The sequence below is a fragment of the Acanthopagrus latus genome, chromosome 5 (assembly GCF_904848185.1).
Source record: "Acanthopagrus latus isolate v.2019 chromosome 5, fAcaLat1.1, whole genome shotgun sequence".
Lineage (NCBI taxonomy): Eukaryota > Metazoa > Chordata > Actinopteri > Spariformes > Sparidae > Acanthopagrus > Acanthopagrus latus.
Window position 1 is genome coordinate 13,437,512 of NC_051043.1, and position 24,923 is coordinate 13,462,434.

Sequence of the window (24,923 nt, forward strand, 5' to 3'; positions counted from 1 at the left end):
AAAGGGTAGCTTGCGGTGATTACCTGAGACCTCCTCCCAAAGCTCTGCAGAGTTTTATAGCTTTTTTTGAGCTGACTGTGTAGTTGGTCTTGTCCTGCAGGTAGTTTTTCGCTGCTCTCATGTAGCCTCACCTTTTGCCGCATTATCCTTTTTCATTGAAAAAGGTAAAAGGTCAAAAATCACGGTACTGTAGTCCAATCTGGTCCAACAAAAACATCAGAATAACACAGGTAGCGACTAGATGGTGAAAATAGTGTAGTGTTTAGCAGTTGGTGGAGACCAAAGCAGAACTAAAAGAGTAAGACGATAGGCTATATACAAAGTCAGCCTTCCTCCACATGTATATTTTCATCATCTTTAACAGGCGAGACAAACTTTTAGTAATCTAACAAACTAATCTGTCTCAAACTCAGCAAGGAAGTTAGCAACCAAAATGTTTAGTGCCCTTCACTGTCTTCCACTTTTTTTTTTGTTAATTTTCAGTCACGTTTGAAGTAAGTCTAGTAAAAGAGCACATAGTTTGAATGTCGAGTTCAGGCAACTGACAGTTTATATTTGAGTGCTATAGCATGCATTAGTAGATTAGTTTAAAAGTGGATACAGTGAGTATTAAAAGCATGGGTGAGGAAAATAATTACGATATATCATTAACATTAGACTAAATATCGTCTTTTCTCTCATTACTGATGATTATTTATCAAAAATCTCACTCTGTTATTATTTTAAGCACCAAGTACCAGTCATACCTAAAATGTTGCTGCAAAATTGATATTGAGGTATTTGTTCATAAAAATAGAAATGTTTTTTGATCTTTTGTTTTTGGCCACACTGCCCAGACCTAACTTAAAGTAACTAACTCAAATCTGCAAAGCATTAATTTACAATAGAAGTTGATGTGGGGAGTGTACCTTTCCCAGGCATGGGCCCGAAAGGGCTTTTATAATCTTTTCTTTTCTCACATCTTTATTATGATTTTATGCAAAGCATTTACTATATAACTTCACAAGTAAATAAGATACCATCTGTTGTGGCGTCCTACATAATTGCCAGTTCCTCTCTTGCCAATTCTCATTTTTGAAAGGTGAGAACCTGCTAACACATGCCCACTGCTCGCACGCACGCACACACACACACACACACACACACACACACACACACACACACACACACACACACACACACACACACACACACACACACACACACACACACACACACGCACACACACAAACCAGAGGCTGTGAAGTATGAGGAGGGCTCCAGTGGATGGAGAGAGGAGGATGTAACTCTAGCACCACGCTGGGATCCATCTGTCGTGTGGCTGTCCCTCTGAGGCCTGACCCCATGGATGCTGCTGACTCAAGCTGACATCCCAGTTCATCGGGGTATCAGACCGCAGAGCACCGGCAGAGTTCAGATGGCTCGCAGCGAGGGTGGACGCGCAGCAACCATGCGGTCTGTGGACAAAGGTGTTGCAGGTAGCGTTGCATCACCAGAGTTCGACTTTGATAACAACACCACCAAAGTTTTATATCTCAAAATAAGACTACAGTGAGCACCAGCGGTGTCGTAACCACTTTCACATTTTTGTTTTATTTCTGCGTGCTTCACCGTGCAGAAATGATAAAAGAATAACACCGGATTGTACCTTTCACTGCTCGTCTTTTCCAATTGGCAGTGATTGTAGGCTGCACCACCGTTTCATTTGGACAGTGAGGATCAGATTGCTGTGTGTTATCAGTTGTGATTGCGGACGCTCTTCAGGACGAGGAGACAGGTCATTTATAAAATAGCATCCATGCAAAGTTCAGATGTTCAAGACTGTGTTCGGCTCACCCGTTGCTTCTGAATGGCGTCTAATCATCTTCGACAGTACGTGAGACATATCTATTCCGACAAATCAATATACTTCCGTATTAATACTTCTAGCACGAGTGGTGTTTCACCTGGCGAATGCAATATGCCACTCCAACACCTTTAACACCGCTCAGCCTTGATGTTCTGTAAAAAGAAAGCTTAATATTATTTAGTGAGGCTAAACGCAATGCATAGATTTGTTTACACTACAGTTGATCTGTGCCAATTTGATATTCTAATATGGAACACTATTGCGAGTGTTTCATTACTCTGCTCAAATCTCTTGTAAATAATTCAACCACAACAATTACAATAGCCACCTCATTATCCCTACATAATGAGTCAGCACTGCTGAATAAGAGATGTGAAAACACGGAGACACAAAGGCAGAAGCGAGTGAAATGCGTTTGTCAGCTGTTGGGTTTTCAGAGCCTAATTGGAGCAGCGTGGAAAGATTCACAAGATGTTGCCAGCACGCGTGTTCACAGTTGCCATAGGAATTGGCTAAGTACCCCCGTCCAGTCTAGGCGGTTATTTCTGACTTCAAAACTGCGGGATGTCTGCAGGAAAATACTGTGTTCTTTACTGGAAATGACCGGGGAATTGACAGACCAGAGGTCATCAGCGAAGAGGATTGTTGAGACTGAGTTCGTGAGGGAGTCACTTGAGACAAACAAAGTGAACGTAATTTTAGATTCATTTGCGTGGTGTAAGTGGCAACATGAGGCAGGTCTCATGTGACAGAGGTTACCATGGAGAACATGTACTGTATGAAAATCAGGAAAAGAAAACAGAGACCAAGACGGGCACTGGGAGAGCTGAATGGGAGAAGGAGTACATTGAATTTTAAAGCGTACTCGAGTTGTGATTATATTCCAGCTCATGTCTGTGTGGAACAGAGAGAGGGCTGGTTATTCATCCTTCACTACATTCTAACAATATCTGCGCTCAATGTTCAAGGACCTATCAGTCAGAAAGTGAGCAGGGAGCCCTAAAATATACACCGCAGGTTGATTGTATGAAATTATTTTGCATAAACTGGGCCTACAGTAACGCATAGGTTGACCTATAGTGCCATGTATAAAGAAGTTGGTGACAGTTGTATGGTTCCTGTAACATGTGTTAGCCCCACCCTCTGCAGTGGTTCTGAGGTGGAGGGTACATCAGAGTCTCTCGCTTGATTCGTTAAAAAAATTCATCCATTGTGGCTCACAAGAATGTCTGTATATGTGGGATAATAAAACAGATTATTGGCATTGTTTTAATAATACGCATTTAGCTGACTAGTTGGCTGTAATGGACAGGTGCTGCACAGTGATGTAGTGTATGGTTAGCTTAGTGTGCTCACTGAATGAGGAATCATGGGTAGAACATGATTATTAATGTATTTTTAAACAAATGTATCTGCAGGCACACTCATGTTTTTTCCAGATTGTACAAATGTTTAATAGTATTAACAATAATTTGTAATGTATAATTTTATTTGTATTTGTGTTATTTGTGTTTTTTTTTTTCTTCTTCTTCTTCTATGACAAAATATTTGTATACTTTACAGAAGTTTTGGGACATACGAACACATGAGCTTTGACTTCCTGTATCCCATTTGTTATTACCATGGGTTAAAAACTTAACTTTAGAGAGTGTTCTGGTTGAATATTGAAAGAATCAGTTGCTGCCACTGATCTTTCATAAATTTAACAATGACCACAATACTCCCCAAACATTAACAACAATCCAGTAGATATTGTCTTGCAGTGAATAGTTTGTAGATAAGTTTAATGTCAACATTTCCCCATGAGTTATTTTTTTGGTAGACTAGAGGACATATTGTAAGGAATATTGCACATTCTCCTTCCATTAATACCAAGAATAGTGGGTGCAACAAAATGTTACTTGTACATGAACCTGTCAAATTGAGAAAAAATAAAAATAAAAACACATACATCCCACTCCTGACCCTGGAGGAATGCACTCTTGGCTCAGCATATGGTTTCATTATGGCAGCTATACTGAAGCTGTTGTCACAGGACAGTATATAACTTGCAGGTCTGGGAGCTGCAGCTTCGCCATCAAATGGATGTGGGCCTTCAAATGATGTCCTCGAAGAGTGCTATTTCTTGCTTTGTTGGTTTGGTGCACTGAGGAAAAAGTTATCCACAAGTTCATCCCTTTGTTTGCCGAGAGAAATACAAGGCTGCAAGCACCATGAGAATACAGTGGGAATGTGACACTGAAGTTTTCAAGTTTTATGCAGAAAAAAGTATCTAAAACTTCAGTTAGGAAAACTCTGGGAATGATTTACAGCCATCTGGTAAAACATTCCAGGTGAACAAAGGGACTTTTTGACAAGGCATAACCAATCACATCAATTGTTGCCCGCATCCCATGTACTGCAAGGGTGCCACTTTTAGGGCCCTGCTACTGTGCGTGCTCACTGGGATAGCTTAATGGAATGGAGCCATCGCGAATGTTGCTCTGTGATATTGCAGCGTGGTATCAGCGGACTGTGAGGGAGTTCCTGGGGACAATTAAGGGTTTTCTAAAGGCCTTTAATCCTTTAAAACAGGTTTCAGGGAACTTTTGGGAAGCTCCCTAGTATCTCAGCAGGATTCTGAACATCTTAATTTTGTATTGTCTTTTCTAAAGTTACGATTGCACATTGCAAAGTTAGATTGAAATTGAAATTATTAATCATTTGTTTTAATTTTTTTCATCTCTTTATGCAAAAATCCCAGTTTCTTTCTTTTGTTCTGACATGTGTTGTCAGAGTCCCCGCTGGGCTGTAAGATGATGTTCTTGCTGTTCTTGGGAATTATATTACTCTGCTAGCGTCATATTTACTGTAGCGTAAAGTCTGGAAAAGGGTGTCGAAAGTGATTTTTTTACTTTACAGAGCAAGGACAACTGTTTCCCCTTGCTTTCATTCTTAATGCTAGCTTCCTATTAGCTGGGTCTATCATTACACTTAACATGTACATATGAGACTGGTATCAATCCTCTAACCCCAGCCGTGAACGCCATAAACATAGGCTACATACATGCTAGTCTATCATGTCAGCTAACAGATCATATAGAGAAAGTTATACGCATTTTTCTTGGTTGTCTTAGCCTTTGCTAATACTCTTGAACTTATTTCAACAGGTGTAAGCTGTTGACGTACGCAGAGGACCTTCCTCAGATCTCCGTGGTCTTCATCTTCGTGAACGAGGCGCTATCTGTGATCCTGCGCTCCGTCCACAGCGTGGTCAACCACACGCCGGCACACCTGCTCAAGGAGATCATCCTGGTGGACGACAACAGTGACAGTGGTAAGATCTTCTACTGCTGGAAGTTTTGTGATCCAAGTATTTGATAGACTATCTTCGTGAACATTTCCGTGGTGCATCCTGTTTAATTGTTTCTCATCTGTATCCTCTCAGACTTTAAATCACGAAACCTGTAGAACCTGCACTCTATCATTGTCAAGCGCTGTAGGTTTGCTTATACAGTTGAGACAGTCCCCCTATTTATCATGTTTTGACTTTCCCGGTGGAATGTGAGCTGAGGCGTCATACACTGAGTCTGTTTTTGGACTCCTGCCAGAGCAGTCTGTCTTCGTATGGAATATTTTCTGTGCATGCGGTAGGTGTGTGTATGTGACACAGTTTTCTGAGTTTTCTTTGTGTGTTTGATTTTGTAACGGATGAAGGGAGGGGGAACCCCTGAGGGTGGACTCTCGAACACCAGGTTTTAAAATAGCTTTAAAAAAAAAAAAAAAAGCGCAAAGACAAGGGAAGGGATTTGTCTTGTCCTTTTCCAAACTGCTGCATACTACTGTTTCCATGGCGATGTGGGCAAATGCTTCACTTGCCTGCACACCATGATGCCCGGAGCAGCTGACGGCGCTCGACTCCACATCCCAAAAAGCTTTTCGGAGAAAGAGGGACAATGAACTAGATTCCAGACGACACTTGGCCCTCCTTCACTTGGCACGGAGTAACAGGCCTGCCTCCCTCAGGCTGGCAGAGGAAAAGGGCGCATGAATAACATACTGAAAGAAGGCAGAGCGGGAGTCACCACTGGCAGATCTCCGCTCCCCACCGAGGCTCGAACTGCAGACCATCGAACAGGAAGCTGTTAAAAGCCTGTGACCAGACAAGAATGGCAGCCGACCTTCTCCTCATTATGTCATTGTGTCAGTCTGCTCCGCTCATTTTGACTCTCACAAGGGGTTTTTCTGAAACACGTCTTTGGCGGGCAACTTTGTTTTCACTTCAAAGACTGCAATATTCAGTGTTAAACTGAATGATATTTTATTTCCCCTCCTTCTCATAAAAATGTCAGGATTATTGCAGGAGCGTAAAACCCTGTGAAACGACTCTTAGGCTGTGTTGGTAACAAACACGCTCACAGAAATACTTTGTTAAATCATTCCAGTTTTTGTTGCAATTCATCAACAGAGACATCTGGAATACTTTACATCTGCTGTTACCCTGGCAAATAAATATTACCTGTTTACCTGAGAACTTGGCTTAAGAAAACTGCCTTCTTCCTAAAGCTTTCCTCACTACCTACTCACCAGCACCCTTAGGCACACTCTCAGGTACTGCTTCTTTAACAACAGTGCAGACTGTGAGGGTAGCAGCACTGGTTGCTAATGTTAACCTGTAAAGCACTGCTAACACCAACGATATCCGATGACTTGTGAATGAATTGCGAGCCTCCTTGGTTTTCTATCGCCATCAGATAAATGGCACACAGTGTTGTGTTAATAATCAGATAGCCAAAGTGACACAAGGGACATTGCAACAGCTGAAGATGCCAAATTGTTGAAAATAGTCCCGTGGTGACGTAAATGCCATCAAAGTCACCTGATGATGTTTGGGGGTTTTGAAGGGTCGCCCCATTTCACAGGGGAAAATTTCAACCATTACCTGCTGTATCTCTGTTCTGAAGAGAGCACTCAAAAATGAGGGGCAGGATTAAAACTTGGAAGTTAGATTGGGGCTTTGGGTTGTGACTACAGACACACTTGAGCATCTTGGCATTTGATTTAACAACAGCTCCCTCCTTAATTGTTACAGTTCTAATAGCTGCTGGAAACGGTTTGAGCTGCAAGTACACTTTTTGCTGCCAGGGAAAAATTACCTTCAGAGTCTAGAGCAGTCAACAAGAGCTTTCACTGATGGACCTGGCCTAGTTTCACAAAATCTGTACTTTTACATCACAGAGGAGAGGTTACTTTATTCTTTTCAGAACCTCTTCATGGATTATAGATATTGACTTTTACTATAGAAAGCGCAGACTTTATGTGATGTATATGTAGTACAAAAGCAGATGCTTACAGCAGTATATTGATCAAAGTTTCATTGCAATCAAACAGAATGTATTCACTGAAGTAAGACTTTTCAATCTCTTCCCTATTTTCCTTATTGCGATTTTACTCACAACACCCTTGGATTTTTAGAAGAGATGGGTGGTAGTGCAGACCCAAATAGCAAAGCTGAGGTACAAAGGCATGCTCACCTGCATCAGACTCTCTACTGTGTGGACAGCCCAGCTAAACAGCCCTTTAAATAAGAGTTCTCAAAAATTGACTTGAGACAGGCCACTGAGGGTGCTGGTGGGGATGAAAGTCTGAAAGGTCTTTTTGGAAAAAGACAGCTGATAGCTGACTTGATATGAGGGCTGGTCTGGACTCTTGTACTTGAGTACCAAGGCAACATTTTGAGTACCCAACATGGGGTTAGGAGTGGAGCAGCTGAGATCAGTACCAATCAAGAGGGGTAACTCGAGGCAGATGGCTTCAAGGGCATAAAATCTGCCACCCTGGATTCAAGTAGCCAAACTCTAAGGAGTGGTTATCATGAGGAGAGGGCATGAAACCCTCTGGGCAAGCAGAGCAATAAAGAAACTACAATCTGCTTAAGTAGGCTGTAGAACTGAACCCATACTTTGTGTGAGCTGTGGAGGATCTGTCTGGAAGGGTCTGAGCTTGGATTTGGCAAGGCCAATGGAGATACTGTCAATCACACAAGACAATCAAAGCAGCAGGTTAACACGTTGTCTGCCATGAGTTCTTTACAGAAGGCTGAATTCTTTCTAAATAAATATTCAATGAAATCAGATAATCCTCGTCATATTTGTATTTGCCCAATTTCTATTCTACTCACCAGCTCCTTGGGCGTTAAAGGAGATGACCGGTTTTAGGGATGGAAATAAAGGCAAACATTCTGGTCATCTTGCTGCCTTTCTTCTTCTTCTCCCCTCGGAACTCTTTTGTCAGTGCTGCCCTTGTTCTGTGTCTGTATCGTAACTGGGCTATTACTATCTCTTTTTGGGACGCTCATCAGGCCTCCTGCATTTTGGCTTTGATGTGGCTCTAATTAGTACTGTCATATTTACAGTGGATTAAATGACAATGTGTAATGTGAGCAGCATCTTACCAAGTGCGAATTCATTGTTTTGGGTTTCGGCCTGCAGCTTTACTGTTTTGGTTCAGTCTCACCGCCCTCACCAGTGTCATTTCCAGCTGGAGCATGTCCTAAAAACCCACTGTCCTGTACTTGCCCAGCACCAAGCAGCAGACTGGAAAAGTTAGTGAAGCATTTAGCAGAAAATAGACAGACACTCCCTCAGGAGGTTTAGGAAAACTGAGCTGCTGAACGACAATTCACCTGAAACACGACTCTGAATGAATGCTGATGTTTCTCCACATCTGGATCCTGACCCTGTCTTGACATGTTATAATAGTATTAACACTATGTGGTGATTGTGAAGTTGTTTTTGTTGCTGAAGTTGTTGGACTGCCCCCAAGTGGTCAAAAAAAATATATATATATATATATATGAGATCACAACAAAAAGAGACACCGCAAATGAACAATCAACAATGAAAATTAAACAAAATTCAGTGTTTCTATCTTTTACGTGGTCTCATGAACTTCCTGCGTCAACAAATGTCTTATACCCTGATATTTGATTTACAAAATTGCCCTCCCATTCCCAACTTAATACACCAGGGGGATTCACCCAATTTACTACAAAAATCAACCAGCACTAATAGAATAAAGTTTCCTCCGCCCAGAAGGAGCGACGATGTGAACTTGACTCAACGTCTCTCGAATCATAAAGTTTAACTGTCATAACTTCTTCGCCTGCCACTCCTGACGTTACCTTTGCCATACAGCATCGAGACTGACGTTTAACATTTCAGCGCTACGTGCTGTTCCCTGACAACGCAGCACATGATTCCGAGGTGTCAGCGTCCTCTTGCCACGTGCATGTTTGTTACAACTTCCTAATTCAGGTTGTATGACCCAACACATCCGTCAGGAGCTCTTATTGTATTTTTTACCATCGGTGATAATAATTTGTGCAGATGTGTGAGCTGTTCCTTGCGAGCCACTCTGCTGTGACATTAGACAATTAACATGCAGGCTGGACTGCTTGACCTTTTCTGGATGGCTCTGTCTGTCCTCTTTCATTTAAACAAGGCTCAGTGAGATGAGTGGAGGTACAGCCACACTCACTCCCGGCATAATAAATCAAGCACAGGAAGCATGTTTGCCCTGTCGCCGCCACACGTTTCCTTTGCTGGGACAAGCGGTGACATTTATTGGTGGCTGAGAGGTTTATTCGCTGGTTCCAGAGGTCTGAACTAAATTCACATTCCCGTTGATGAGCTTTGGCTGCATGTACGTCAGGCAGAATGGCTCCAATTCATTGTTGTTCGCCATGTTAGCAGCAAGGATAGGCTTAATGAGCCCTGCAGGATTCAATCCCAGCAAATACCAGCCCCAAATTGATAACTTAATGATTCATATAATGAAAACAGGATATAAACTGAGAACGCATTGAGTAAAGCTTGTATTATTATTTCAAGTGGATCTGAATGATATTAAGTATTGCATACATTCAATATAATTAGAGCCTCTGAGTGGGAGAGTTTCTCATGAACATATTGCATGAAATCTGTACAACACATTGTGACACTTGCAAATGAATTACTGATATGGACACTATCTCTGGTTGGTATGGAATAATCTTTCTTTGTTTTGTCAAATTTAGTTTTTTGGAGTTCTCGGATCACACGTGAACTGCTGTTTCATGTTTCATATACCCGCCATTGTGAATTCAAGCACACGCTCATTACGTAAAGAATATGTGAGTTTTTAAAGATCTTCAATTTAGAAGGCTTTTTTTTTTTTTTTTTTTTTTTTAAATGATTGTTTTAGTGACGTAAATTGCCATTTGTCTGTGGATGACAGGCCAAAACCTCCAGGAAAATGTAACCATGGTAACCGTCTTGCTTAGATTCACAACCATCCCCTTCACCTCCCACTACGATGTAATGTATACGTCATATGACACGTATTGTAAACAATGTACGTAGCCTGACACATGCAGAAATGTTAACTGCCACCATGTTATCTTTTGGACTGGGCTCCAATCCCACATCACTCTGTCGCACCTCACGTACAGCATTTAGTCACCACTCAACACACTACAGTGTTCTCACGTCTACAGAGCATCTACATCTCTCAAAAGCAGTGAAGAGGGGTGATGAAAACACAGAGAGCAGAGAATAAGAATTGAATTCAGGTTAGAGAGTGTACCCCCTGCTAAATGTTTTTGTAATTTATCCGTCAGTGATTCCGAGAAAATCAAATGTAATGCTGCCTGAGCAGAGTTTTAAATGAAGTGGATGTTGTCATGTTAAGAGTAGGTTAAAGGTAGAGGAGCCCAAATACATGAACCCATTTACTGTTGTGCTGCCTCCAATAAATGTGTGAGAGGTGGATAACGTCCTCGCTGCCTGTGCGGAGATTATTTCCACAGAGCTCAGGTCTACTGCCAAAATGTTTCCCACTTACGGTGAAGGGCTTTTACTGCAGCAGCATTTGGATGTTCTTCCTGAGAAGCTCTTCTGCCAGGACAAGCATGATCATTTTACTTCTGGCTACAGTTTTTTGGAATATTTGATGAACATAACATTACTTGTGGTGAGCCAATTTACCTGTTGTGTAACTACACCAGTCTGCTGGTGATCGATCAAAGCGATCAATCTCAGACCTGTCCATACTGTCGATAAATTTGCCCTTAGCAGAATGTGGCCTGTGGCATGTGTGGCAGGCGTAAATCTCTATTCTCTGAAGGTGATCATTATATTCTTCCCGACCTTTGTAAATGCAACAAAACCGATCCGACAGTTGCTCTGGGGCCGCTTTAGCTGGATGGGAAACAAAGAAAATCCTATGGATTACTTGAAAGGTTTTAGGTACGCTGCTAGTTAGTGCGCACATAGGCGGCAGTACGTGGGAGGATAATTCAAGCTTTGCAGCATGTAAGTGAATTCCGAGGCTTCACCACAGTTTAGATAATCAAAAGCATGTTCAATACCTCTCCACCATCTATCCGTAACACAGCAGCTTCCATTTTCCCCAGCAGCTCCACACGCAGTCTTCTGTGCATTCATTTTAAATTCATAGTATGATGGATAGTTATTTATCCTCTGCTATGTTGCACTGCCAGTCCTTTAAAATGTATTCCCTGCTCCATAACTCTCCTCCCGTGGATTCAGTCCAATGTTTTATTTGCGAGGATCAGAGGGAGCCCCATAACTTTTCTCCTTCCCGGCAAAGCCTTATAATTATTACACTCTAATAGCTTTTATCATATTGTAGCTGCAGGGAAGGCTGGTGATGAAGGAGACCCATTGCACAGGTTCAAAACCTTCAGCAGTTCATAGAGAATCGACTGCAAAGGTATTTCAGTGCAAAGCATCTTCTACCATCCAAATTAGAGCGCCTCATTATTCATAAATTATTTTACGTGATATTATTGCTAAATGTTTATACCCACAACTCTATATACCAAAGGATACTAAAGAGATGGAAGAGGAAAGGTCTGACTTTCATGAGTCCAGCTCTCTCTGGATGGAGAGCAAAACAGAGAAGAAAGTAAATTTAAATATAGTATTTAATCTTAAATATTAATTTAATATATATTTTTGCTCTTTATTCTACTTCACCTGACTTCCTCCTTTGCAGCTGTAGTAATTACTGCAACAGCTAGAGGTCGCTGACTAACAAGAAACAATAATATGGGTCATAATAAGCTGCTTTCACAGCTTTCAAAGCACTGCTTGTTATTCATCTTTACCAATGCTTTGTATTCTATAAGCTTAACATATGTCTGTTCTATATGCAAATCTTAATCTATACAGTAAATAATCCCTAAAGCTTGCCTGAAGTGTAGTGAAATAGAAGTTTAAAGTAGGGTATCTGAAAATACTCAAGTAAAAATACATATTTAAATATAGTATTTACTATATAGTAAATGCTGCCCATAGATGCATCAACATCTACGGGCAACATGACGTTAAACAACGGAAGAAACAGACACAGACATGAGGAGGGCTCATACAGAACTGGTGCAGCCCGTATACCTACTGGCAGTCACACTGCTAACCTCTGAGCCCCAGTGCCCGTTTGTTCACGTTAAACATAAGACAACCACTGAAATAGAAAAGAACACATCCGCAGATAGAGAAAGGCAACATACCAGGTATCCTTGACTCAGCGGTTACTTTAATTTGGTGTCAAATGTTAACACCCGTTTGCTTTGAGGGTCACTGCTTCCAAATTCATCTTCTCTCTCTGCAGCAGCCACCGCTGTACAGCATGTTAAGACCTTCAGCTAGAAAAAGACTCCTGACAGCCCCTCCACTCCCCACGTCTCCTCACTCACACAGACAGGGGATTAGACTGTCATTTTTTAACTTTCTCCGACTGATTTATGTAGCGAGCCAAAGTCAGAAGCTAGGTGTGCATGCTGTTCTGAGCTGGTGCGCCACAAGCGTCCTTATTAATCTCTCCCTCTGAAAGTGGAACGCTCAGCAGTAACCCAGAGGAGAAGCTCAAACAGCCATCTATCCTCCGACGGATCACAGACACCAATTTGTGCAACTGGCTGTTTACCCGGCAAACTTTGTTTGCAGTGATGACAGCCAGCCTCATCCGTGAGGGCAGAGACAGATGTTATAATCCAGCTGGAATAAAGACGTCAGCAGAGGAAGGCATTAAATAGTCACACTGTACAGCAACCTGAGTAGAAACCTTTAAAATTCTCTCAAACAGGCTAATGCCGCCATTCTACATTTTACGTGTCTAAGCTGCCACAGATCAAAACAATCTTCTGCGAAAACACATTACCCGACAGTAGATTTTTGACCTTTCTCATCAGGTTGGTGATGGATCATTTTAATGGAGCTGCCATCCTGTATGTCAAGTTGCCAGTTACCATGAATGTTGTTTTCCTCCCTGGGTCCAAGAAGAATGTGGCATTGAAAGGAGGTGGACTTCATAATCTTACCGTAGATGATGACGTCTCTGTAGTTCTGCTCCACTCCACTCTATGGACTCTTCTCACACTTGATTAAAAACCGGCAACCATTAGAAATTATGTCAGAGAGTGGGTGAGTGTACCACTTAGAAAATCAATATTATGATTATTTATGTTTAGATATTGTCCACACTATCCTAATTAGCCGTTTTGTGCTGCTCTTTCTTTCTGTGTCTTTCTCACATAAGCTATTCACCAACCAACCACCAGTTAGCGGGGCTAATGTGAAGTTAGGTGTTTATGTTCAGAAGGCTAAATACATCATATATTGAGACATGATTGTTAAACAATTTCCCACGCTTTCTATTTCTACACGTTGAGTACCAAAGATGTGTTGTGTGAGTATAGAGGCTTTGCAACGTTCCTCTTCCAAGCATTTACCTGTGTTACTGCTGTGTGCAAAGAAAGCGTCAGCAACGTGGCGGTAGCTGCCTGGCAATCCAAATTTGACCTAGAAACCCTGATTTCAGGGCTCAGCGCTATGAAAGGCAGCGTAAGCCACCCAGTTGTATGAGTACAGAGGCAGGATTCGTTACCTCTGAGAGGTAAGAGGCAACACGTACCAACAGGGGAACAGACTTTGACACAACACCGGAGCACCCTCCATCGAGTAAATGCCCGTCTATTCACTCTTGTTTTGATTCGGTTTCTGTCACCTTTCCTCTTCACCTTCTTTGCCTCCTCCATCAGCAGGTTATTTTTCTTTTGCATTGTAGAGTTTCTACAGTTATTCCAGTTGTTCCACTGTTACCTGGGAATACCGACCAGGGAAAACAATGGCGCTTCCTGTTACTGGCTCCTCGGTGCTCCAAATTAATCCTTGTTTTTTCCTGGACAAAATCTGTTGCGTAATGAAACGGACGCAAACTATGATAACGTTTCTATGTGTAAGTGATTACATTTTTCAAGCATCCTGGACAACAGTTGCTTCCAGCAGTTTACACTTGAGAGAAAAAAATGCTAAAATGGTAAAAAAAATAAAAATTATCAACTAATATCCTGTCCAAATAGTCACTGAGGCAGATGAGACTGAAATTGTTTGACATTAGCACTGGATTATCTCTGAAACACATCATCATGTGCAACAGCTGCCTTATTAATGTCCCCACACTGTCATTTGGATGTGAATTAAAGGAACGTACTCTCCAATCTGCTTTCTTTCAGTGGAGCTGAAATTCAACTTGGACCAGTATGTGAACAAACGCTACCCAGGCCTGGTAAAGATTGTGAGGAACAGCAAGCGGGAGGGCCTGATCAGAGCCAGGATACACGGCTGGAACGCGGCCACGGCTCCTGTCGTCGGCTTCTTTGATGCCCACGTCGAGTTCAACACGGGCTGGTAAGAAAAGGTCATGTTTAACACGACAGGGTCTAAGCTGTTTCCCTGTCCTTTCTCACCTTTGCCTTTGTGGTTTGCTTTTTTTTTTTTTAACGTTTTCACTACAGAAGGATGTCGTGTACGATTATTACCGTTGAAATATGCAGTGCAGTCTGCCTTGAGCATTTTGACATGGCGCCAGGCCACTTTCTGACTGAGACAGCACTTTTCAGCACAATGACCCTTATTAATAGTAAAGGTTTATCACTCATAAGCTTTTCTCTCTCGCATCTCCTTTGAAACCGTGAGTGATGAGCCTCAGCTAGCGCTGAATAAAAAGACATCCCACTGTAAAACACACTTCCTGCCCAAAAAATACGAACTTATGACAAGCGGGGAGGGCCAAGCGCAATGAGTGTAATTAAAGAGGGAACTCAAAATGTTGAGCATTTCGACATTATATTTCAGCTGCAGGCTTATTTTTGCAATACGAAATTACTTCTGGGGGTCTCAGTCCAATGTCTGCCTGCTGCCTAAGTTTACCGGCAAACAAGCCACCCCAATAGATGTAATTGGCACCTAATTTGAGCCTGTCATGCTGTCAGTGTTTGAAGATGAAGTGTAGCTATTGTTCCCTGCGAAGCTGCCTGGGAGACAAGAGGGGGACAAGGAGGTTTGAAGGAAGAAGAAGGGGTGTGAAGGAGGATGGTAAACGTGTCAGATGGAGTGTCCCTTGATGCACTCCAGCCTTTTTTTGAGTAACTAAATGTGAGAGATGTAAACAAATACTCCCATATTTTCTTTTTGCATGAGCCGAAAATACGCTCTCGACAGATCTGAAAAGCACCCGCCACGCCACTTCCTCTCAGAGCCATAAGTCAGTCAGGTTGAAAGGTACAGAAATCACACACACACACACACACAGCTGCAGTACAGGATGGGAACGCACTCCACATAACTTCAGATTTCATAGGCTCTGAGGCTCGCAGTCATCAAATTCAAACTCTGCGGTCTGTATCCAAGCTATCCAGCCAGTTGTGATGGTGGATGACTGAACCTCGACGCTGAATTGCCAGAACATAAACAAGCTATAGGCTAAACACATTTACATGTAGATAATTTCAAGAGAAGGTTTTTTTTAAATTTTTTTTTATTCTCAATGACTTTATCCGTTTGTGCAGTGGAGTGCAGGGCCTGATCTGTGCATGACTTGACAGTAGACGGAGGCAGAAGAGGAAGACAGGAGTTAGAATAGATAGAATAATTACATTAAGATTCCTACCAAATACAGCCATACGCACATATAATGCCTCAGGGGCAGCAAAGATGAAAACAGTATTGACGAGCCAGTATAAGAAAGCTCTATGTTAATTCTATGAACTGCTGCAGTTCTGAAGAAGGTCACCGTCTCTCTCGGTTTATTTAGACGTCATGAAAGCACGTCAGGTCAGTGTGAGCATGACCCTGCTTATAAAATGACGAAAGCGTACACATACTGTCTAGGAGGCATTTACTGTATCGTACTGCTACACGTGCTGACCTTGTAATCCCTGCAAAGGACTGATATAATGCACCTTGATTGTTGCCTCTCAGCATACTGTTTTGCAGCATGAATGGGAGCTTCGGGCCCGGAGGCTGCGCAAGGCGAGCCACCGAGCACGCAAACAACACTCATGGAGAAAGTTGCATCATTGCCTGGGAGCATTACTGATGATAATTGATACCCTGGTGGTTCCCTCATCTGTTTTCCCATCTGTTCTCGCTCTAAAATAGACGTGCCTTTTGTGCCCACACGTTACCCCTTCACCAAGCAAAGGTTTCTCTTCCCTGTCAGCTCCCATGCTGTCCCACCAGCCCCCCCGCCCAGCTCCCGGCTCTGTTCCTTTGAGTTAGTTCACCTGCTGCTATTGAATTTCGCACACCTCACTCCTCTGTTCCCACCCCACACACAGCCACCCACATGCACACCTACATCTTGCTTTGATAACTGTCTGCCTTCTTTTTTTGTGTGTGTGTATTTTTCATTTTCTTTTTTTTTTTTTTTAGGATTGTTTTGCTGCTTCAAATTTGCCTTTGCGTGAGGTTTTATTTACAGGACTCAATGAGAAATAGAGCAGGATCCGTATAATATCTGTGATATAGCTGCAAAGTATATGCAGGGTAAAGGGAAATAGTGCTGGAGGAGATGACAGGTGTCTTTCAGAAACTTGTTCGCGCTGCGCGGATATCGCATGTGCGTGTGTGTGCGTGTGTGTCTGCATTTATTACCCACTGTATGTCTGCAAACACTCTGCTGCTCCCTTATTCAGATAGATTCACTCGTGGTATCTACACTATCTATTTGTTACAATGGCAGAGGCCCCCCTATTTATCATAATGTGATTATTCGCCATCGCACATACAGTGATAAGTGAGATGGATGGCTCCTCTGGATGTTGTGGTGAGTCTCCCTCAATGACCTTGCACACAGTGCCTGTGCATACCGAGCCGGAGACAACGCTGCCAGCTCTCAGCTGCAGTGCTGTGATTCACTGGCGCGCCGTTCCCCCCGGGGTGCTGTACATTTGCAGCCGAAATGTATTGCTGGTTCGCATTACTGTTAAAGCAAACTTAATTGTATCATACTGTATAGTGCACCAGACAGCTGTTTCCCATTCCCCCGCACCATGTTGTTTTATGAGGAGTTAAGGAGCGGGCTGTTTCCACCAGAGGAGTGATGGAATCTGATTTCCACGGCTTTGCCCTGCTTTAATATGAGGATATGAAATCGTTGCCTATCAGTCATGTAGTATTGCATCAGCTAAATGTTCACAATCCATCTCCGCTAATACTTCATATCCATCCATCCCCGAGACAAAGGTTGTCCGTTCTGCTCCAAACAGGGCCGGTCTCCCTCTGCACGCTCTGTAAATGAACGGCGTTAATGGCAGGAAATGGGAGCATGTTGTAATTAGGACCTACTGTACTGTACGCCACACTCATGCAGCTGCAGAGGGGCGGTGCGGGGAAATTGATATTTATATGGTTTTTGAAGCCCTGGCACAGTTGCCATCTCAGGTTATTAACGATTAATGATTAGAGGTGTAGCAGCAGCTCCCAGCTGAGTGTACGCTGGAGATAAGATTGTCATTGTGGGGCGGTCGTAATGAAATACATGCTTCAGAAAGCAGCACTTTGATGAATTTTCAATGCTCCGCTGCTATGTGACCTGCTGAGTTTTTTTTTTTTTTTCCTTAGAATGAGACAATCTGGTAGAGTTCATAAAAAGTAAGACCCAGATAAAACTCACCTCTGCCTCACGTAATTATAAAATATGTAATATTTATTAAATTTGTATTTGCTATCAGGTCCTTTGTCAATATCTCGGAGCTCTATCTGCTCATAATGCTGTGCAGGTCCAATGGCGTTATATCAAATTCAAAGGTACATACGTTTCAGAGATCTCGAAGGCTGTGGAAATATTTTTTTTTTAGCTAATCATTTCTTTCCTCTTGCTCTCTGTGTGTCTGGCTATGGCTCAGTGTTTATATCTGTCTGGAGACAACAAAGCAGGCTGCAGCCACACTGAGCACTTCACAGAGCGCAGGCCAGGCATAACTCCAAAAGAACTGCAAGAAATACAGAGATTTACTCCACCTGTACATTTATATCATATCAGTGCCAGTCCTGGGCAAATGCATTTAGGAAGTAGTGTGTAATCTTACATTGGATCATAAGAACCTTTTCCACTTCATGCCTCTGCTTCCCACTATCTACTTCAAAAAGCCCCGGCGCCATAATGAATTGAAATTCTGCGCGGGTACGTTTGCATTCTATAGATTCTGCATTTTTTAAAGGAGGTGGGAGACTGGCCAGTATTAACATGTGCTTTAAATGTACATGTCTGAGCTGCTCTGCTTAAAGCGGCCAGGCAGCAGGACTGATGACGGACGCACATTCGGTTAGAGATATAATGCGCTTAAGAACCGCTCAAGGCACCGCTGACTAAAATTTCTCTCAAAGACACATTACACACTGTCATATGCAGAAGTGTGACATGAACACACTGTACAAATGAACACCAGCAGGATTCTTTGAACACTTAACAAGTATCTATTTGGGTCTGCAGCAGTGTTGATGCAGCTCTTCTGTGTTTTAATACAGTAATTATAGACTCTGGTTAAAAATGAACACCCCTCAATGCTATTTAGTGTTAGCTGTTCTCCTCATTAGTGAACGTTAAGAAATGAACTCATTCACAGTGTCATTGGTACACTGTAAAGAATTTCACTGTAAAAAATTTGACAATGCATTTATTTTAACAGTATATTACCGTTTTTTGGATTACAGTACATGATGGTAGGATAACTGGGTGTGCCTCTACCGTAATTTATCTAACAGTATAATACCGTTTTTTTTGGATTACAGTATATGACTATAGAATTACAGTGGGTGTTGTGGTTACTTCACTGCGCATCTACCATAAATTATCTAACGGTTTAATACAGTTTTTTTTTTTTTTTTTTGGATTACAGTACAGGATGGTAGGATAACTGGGTTATGGTAAATTTACAGTGCATCTACCGCAATTTATTTTAACAGTATATTGCTGTTTTTTGGATTACAGTATGTGACTGTAGAATAACAGTGGATGTTGTGGTTATTTTACAGTGCATCTACCATAAATTATCTAACAGTATAATACCGTTTTTGGATTACAGGACATGACGGTAGAATAACTGGGTCATGGTAATTTTACAGCTCATCTACCGTAATTAATTTTAATAGTATATTACCGTTTTTTGGATTGCATTATTTGACTGTAGAATAACAGTGGGTGTTGTGGTTATTTTTCAGTGTGAATATGGTTACATACTCTAATACAATAAACAGTGAACATACAGTAACTATGCTGAAAAAAAAAATGTTTCTCAACCTCACATAACAAGCTGTTGTAGTAGATGCTATAGTGATAATGGCAAGCATCTCAGATATTAATAATACACCAGCAAATTATAGAAATAGAAAGATTAATTAAAAGATTGAGAAACAAAAATAAAGATGTGTTCTTAATATAGTGACCTATTACAGGCACATCTGTATGAGCATGCATGTCTACGATTACACTGTTAGAATTCTACCCATCCACCTACCTGTGTACATTTAATTCGGGACGTGATTTGGTGTTAAGCAGGTGATTCATTTTTGATTTTATAAGTGAATTATTCCAAAATGTTAATGACATCACTCTTTTCACCTGTGTTTAACCTCTGAATCCCAATTGCCAGCAGCAGGCCACTGGGAAAAATAAATCCTATGTCTCTCTTAGCTTCTTAAAGTTTCCTAATGAGTTTATAGTCCCAATCACTAGGTTCAAGTCTACTTCAACACAGCATGATATTCGTTTTGTAAATTATAGTTCCACTTAGAGTAAAATAAACAATAAAGCAGTGTTCCCTTTTAGGCATGGCTGCCTCGTGATTGACAAGATGCTGCCATGGCATTTCCTCGGGTTCCTTATTCAGATCCAATCAGGATATCCTCCCCAACTCTACCATCATGTCCGAATACTGTCTAAAAAACAAAACATATGACAATGACAATGGCCCTAATAACGAACTCGAGGTAGTCCACAAACCAACGCGTAACACAACAGTGGATTTACATTTGGGAAATACAAAGTAGAAAGTGCAACACGATCAAAGATCTTCTTTCAGTGGCCAAAACAGAACTTCTACTGTAGTCTGAAGCACAGAAGTAGCACATTTTTTTTCTGTATGGTCAAGTGAAGAAAGCCTTATTTGTTCTTGTTCAATGATCCAAATTATGTACAGGCTATGTTGTGAAACTACTAAATGTCTAGCTTTACTTGAAAAAAATAGTCTAAGACTTAAAAGAACTGATTGAAGTAGATAAGGTTAGACACAGAGACAGGGCAGTCTTTAAATCACTCACTTGTTCTTTGTTAACAGGTAGACAAAACAGATTTTACACAAACCAGGGTTAAATTAAGTGAGATCTGAAACAGTTCCGTGAAACACCAGAAATGTAACTCAACAGAATGTGCTGCGCTATTCTCATACATTCTTTCCCATAAATTATTTGGGTCATCCATGGAGGCTACAGTATACTAAAATTACATTTCCTCCCAGGTAGCTCACATGTTCTGCTGCATTAGAACTGTAAAGGAGATTTCAGGCACTGAGGGCACAGATCTGAGCCCTGTGCCCCTAGATGTCATTATCTAATAATTCCCTATTTCACAATCTTTACCAATCTGATATCAATTTGTCCGGCTGCATGAAGAAAAAATAATTTATCTCAAAGGGGATTTTTTTTTTTCTTTTACGAAGCACTGGATAGAGGAAGGACAGACAGTGAAACACTCTCTGAGGTGGAGTCAAGCAGATATAAACTGAGACTGTACAGTGATCTTCATCTGTACTGTTTGTTTAATTCTATGAGATGTGTGCGCCGCCTGATGTGAAGCTCCACAAAGGTGCCGCCTATTATAAAAGACAAACTGTCAGCCATGAGGAGTTAATAAATAAAAAGAGCTCTTGCTACGGTAGAACCGCTATAAGAAATGGCAGGATGGACCGAACGGCGACGAGGGTTGTCAACATGTATTCACGGTATTGAATTAGTCATCGCTGGGAGGGAGAAAAATCCTATTGTAATACGGAACTGAGTATGATTCAGGCCGATGTGGATGAATAACCCTCTCGGTGTTATGCAGATGAAATGGCAGATACAGGAAGAGGAACGTCGAACCCAGATGTGCCCTCATTTCCAGAACATCTCTATCTTATCAGCCTCATTGGATCCCAGAGGTACGGGAACTGCTGGCTGGCTCTGGGGAGTTTTTGGGTTCTCAAGGACAAAGGGGAGAAGAATGGAAGATGGGTGGCTGAGAGAGCTCATGTCTGGGTCAGTGAGAAGGAAAGCAGATTCAGTAGCTGCAACCACCTCAACAAACTCACTTTACATTTTTGAATAAATCCTAAAATACTGTGAATAGTTAAATAAAAAAATATGATGTTTTTGGAATAAAATGATAAATAAGTCAAACCCCTCTGTAAAAATATGAAATTCAGCAGATGTTAGTGGGGAGAGGGGAAACCTTGATTTCAGGGATTGTTAACAATTATAACCATTAAACTTACCCAGTTATTTACTTACATTAAGCCAACAGGTTTTCTGGTGTTTTATGTTTAAATATGCTAATTAGGCTATCTTATTGAATATGGGCTAATGTGCAGAAATGTGCAAAACAGAGATCTGAACTAAAATAAATAGCTAAACGTGTATTTGTGACATTTTCTTCACATTAGTGTACAAGAAGACATGTAATAACAGCCAAATATGCCAAAATCAAAAAATCTGACCAGTGCATTTAAGAACACACAAACAAACTCCAGCTCATACTCACATCCTGTACACGATATGAAGGATTTCAGTCATGGTCTCTCACGTCTTTTCTCAGACGGCGCAGTGACTCTTTGAGTTAAATATGAGTGCGAGACGGCTTTGAAACATCAAAAGGTTCCACAAAGAATTCAGTGAATTGCGACATGCAATGGTAACAATGCGGAAAAGGATGATTCAGGCCATATATCTTCAGAATGCAATGAAGTTTTGAAGTTTGACTGGCAGAGCTTGATTGTTCTCCATCAAAGACAACATCGCAGACTCCGAGACGTCTGTTCATCATCTTTTCTTCATGTAGAATAATCGTTCTATATGAAGAGAGCTCATTTTATGTATTGTGCTCTCTAGTGACGCAGATGTAGCTGCGAATGCTAAGATGAATCATTCATTCGGTATGGATGTTTGGATTGAATATGGATGCCATTCACTCTTAAAACACGGGTGTGAAATGTGTCATGACACAGGCTTTGGGGGGTATAAAAACATGCAACCATGGATGTATGAAGGGAACTGCCAATTTGTTCCAGTGGCCACTCGCAGTACTGCAATGAAAACATTCCCCAGTGGCCTGGAGAGCGTTTTCAGTGAAATGAAATGAAATGAATGAAACAGACATCTGTAAAACAAGGTGCCAACCTGCTCATCAGGATTGATGCAGTGCTTTCTATCCAAAGTGCTCCACGATATTTCTATGCAAAGCCATTCATACACACTCACACACACCATTGGAAGAGCAATCGGGAGCAATTTGGGGTTCAGTATCTTCCCCAAGAACACTCTGACATTCAGCCGGAGCTGAGGGGAGCTGATTAGTAGACAACCGGCTCTGCTTCCTGAGCCACATCTGCCTCCCTAGCCTCACCAGTGTGCATGTGCACAACGCTGAAGCAAACCAGGAAGCAGGAATTATACACATGATATGCTCATGTTCTTATGATTACGGTATAAATAATCAAGTTTGTTATTCACGGTTTCTTGCAGTGAAGATTAAAATCTGACACATTAAAAGACGGGTTTCAGTGAGGAAACACAGGCAGCAGGTACCCAGACCAGTTGACAGCTGCACATTGCAAGCAGCTTTTTCAGTCTTTAGCGGTCTGCGGTCACAGTCAGTGTGGTTTTGGTGAAGATGGAGAGAAAGAAAGTCAGTGGGTGGGTAGATAGTGAGAAAGTTGGAGTGTGGGAGTACTCGTGAGAGATGCGCTTATCATTTTATAATTGCATCCTGGGTTTTTTTAAATTGAGAAGTACATCGTGTGAAGAACTGAGCATGTGAAGAGTTGCTTTGAAGATGTGCTGGAGATCATCTCCCTGTCTGAGAGGATTATACAAATATAGCCAGTGCCAGCAGTGCTTTAGCATCATTCTGTACCATATGGATCCATAAAGACCATGTTGCCCTCGGCCAAGGCTTTAAAAAGCAGTGGGGGCTCACTGTATGTGGCAAAAAAAACATTCAATCGAAAGACACAGGCACGGAAATCTGTGGCAAACTATGGAAGCCACCAAAGACCTATTATTAAACTGCTGAGTGCAGCTTTTACTGTCAGGCAGGGAGAGAAGTCTAAAGCTGAGAGAAAAGATTGTTTTATTCTTCTGGTTTATGACTGTCTCGGAGGTTTGGACTGTGTTGGTGTATCTACAATGAATGAATACACCTAAGCTAATCGCCTCTCGGCTTGAGCTCCATTCATGAGGTACACACATGAGAATGGTATCGATCGTCTCATCTCGCTCTTGGCAAGGAATTAAATCAGCCTGCTTCCAACATGTTGAACTACTCCTTCAAAATAATTCAGCAGGGATTGTTGGAGGTCTGGTGTAAGAGGAGAGGTTTGTCTTCATGTCCCTTTTTGGCTGTTTCAGGCCACAGGGTGGACGTAGAAGCTCCTGACTGGTCAAATGAGATGTCAATCAATAGGTCCTGATGTGAACATCAATTGCTGTTGAAATTAAAGACATCTGGGGTCTAATTCTAATTCTACGCGATAGGTTAGTATAGCTAGGTCTTTTCTCAACAACATACACTTGGACTGGACTCTTTCCTGGTGACTTCCTCTTGACTACACCTTCAGGAGTTGGTGCTTAAATGCTCCATGAACCAAGACAAGAACCTTTATTAAAGCATTATAGTTTGGACTGACAAGCCCATCATTTTGAGGTGTTTCTTTCACATCGGCCTGTTCACAGCCACTAAAGCCTTCAGCTGTTTCGTGAATATGGCCCCTGCTCTCCATTTGATGTGTTCTAAGGGAATGTGGGCCAGCTCAAGCTGCCTCGGGGGCAAAAGCCATCAGAAGAAGAGACTAAAGAAAGAGGGGACTAACCTGCAGCTGTTCACGTAGAGTGATGAAAACAGGAGGCAAGCAGATTTTTCCCAGGAGCAGACCGAGTCTGTCTTCTGCTCCTGATGCGTTTTGCTTTATCAGGTTTTACCTCTTATCATCGTTCTCACCGGGATAAGTGTCACATTTTGACATTTCGTTTTCATGAGCAGGAGATATAAAATAAGATATGGTATTATTTGTTGTTCCGCAGAAAATTCATTTTCCAAGACCTTCACATCATAAACAGCGGAGGGAAGCCGTTCCCGGCAGTCGTCTTGAATGACGAATAAATGCTGATTCGACAGACTGCATCGTCACCAAAAGCCAGAGTAAAGCGCAGGAGTGAAAGTTGAGCCGACATCTGCAGTCATACCTGGCTGCTCCCGGCATTATTTTGATCCTCTCTGTTCAATATGTTTTAAAAATATATGTTGTTTGATGTCTTCCACGTGAGACTACATTCACAGCTTTCACTTCACATTCGAATCTGGTTACATTATCCACGTGGTCATTCAGATTTCTTCAGTCTAACATAGTTGCGATATTAATACTGCAAACCTAGCAGACTTTTCTCCTCTCGCTCTATCGCTCTCTTTCTTTTTTGTCTTTTTGTCTTTTGCAACTGTG

At 41.8% G+C, this 24,923-nt stretch overlaps 1 protein-coding gene across 1 annotated transcript in view; it reads left to right on the forward strand.

Annotated features, from left to right (window-relative positions):
* galnt9 (polypeptide N-acetylgalactosaminyltransferase 9) overlaps positions 1-24,923 on the forward strand; it is a 91,539-nt gene that overhangs the window by 21,586 nt on the left and 45,030 nt on the right. The window contains exons 3-4 of the mRNA XM_037096952.1: positions 4,999-5,165; positions 14,406-14,580. Of these exons, the coding sequence (XP_036952847.1) occupies positions 4,999-5,165; positions 14,406-14,580 (342 nt within the window). The remainder of the gene's footprint in view (positions 1-4,998; positions 5,166-14,405; positions 14,581-24,923) is intronic.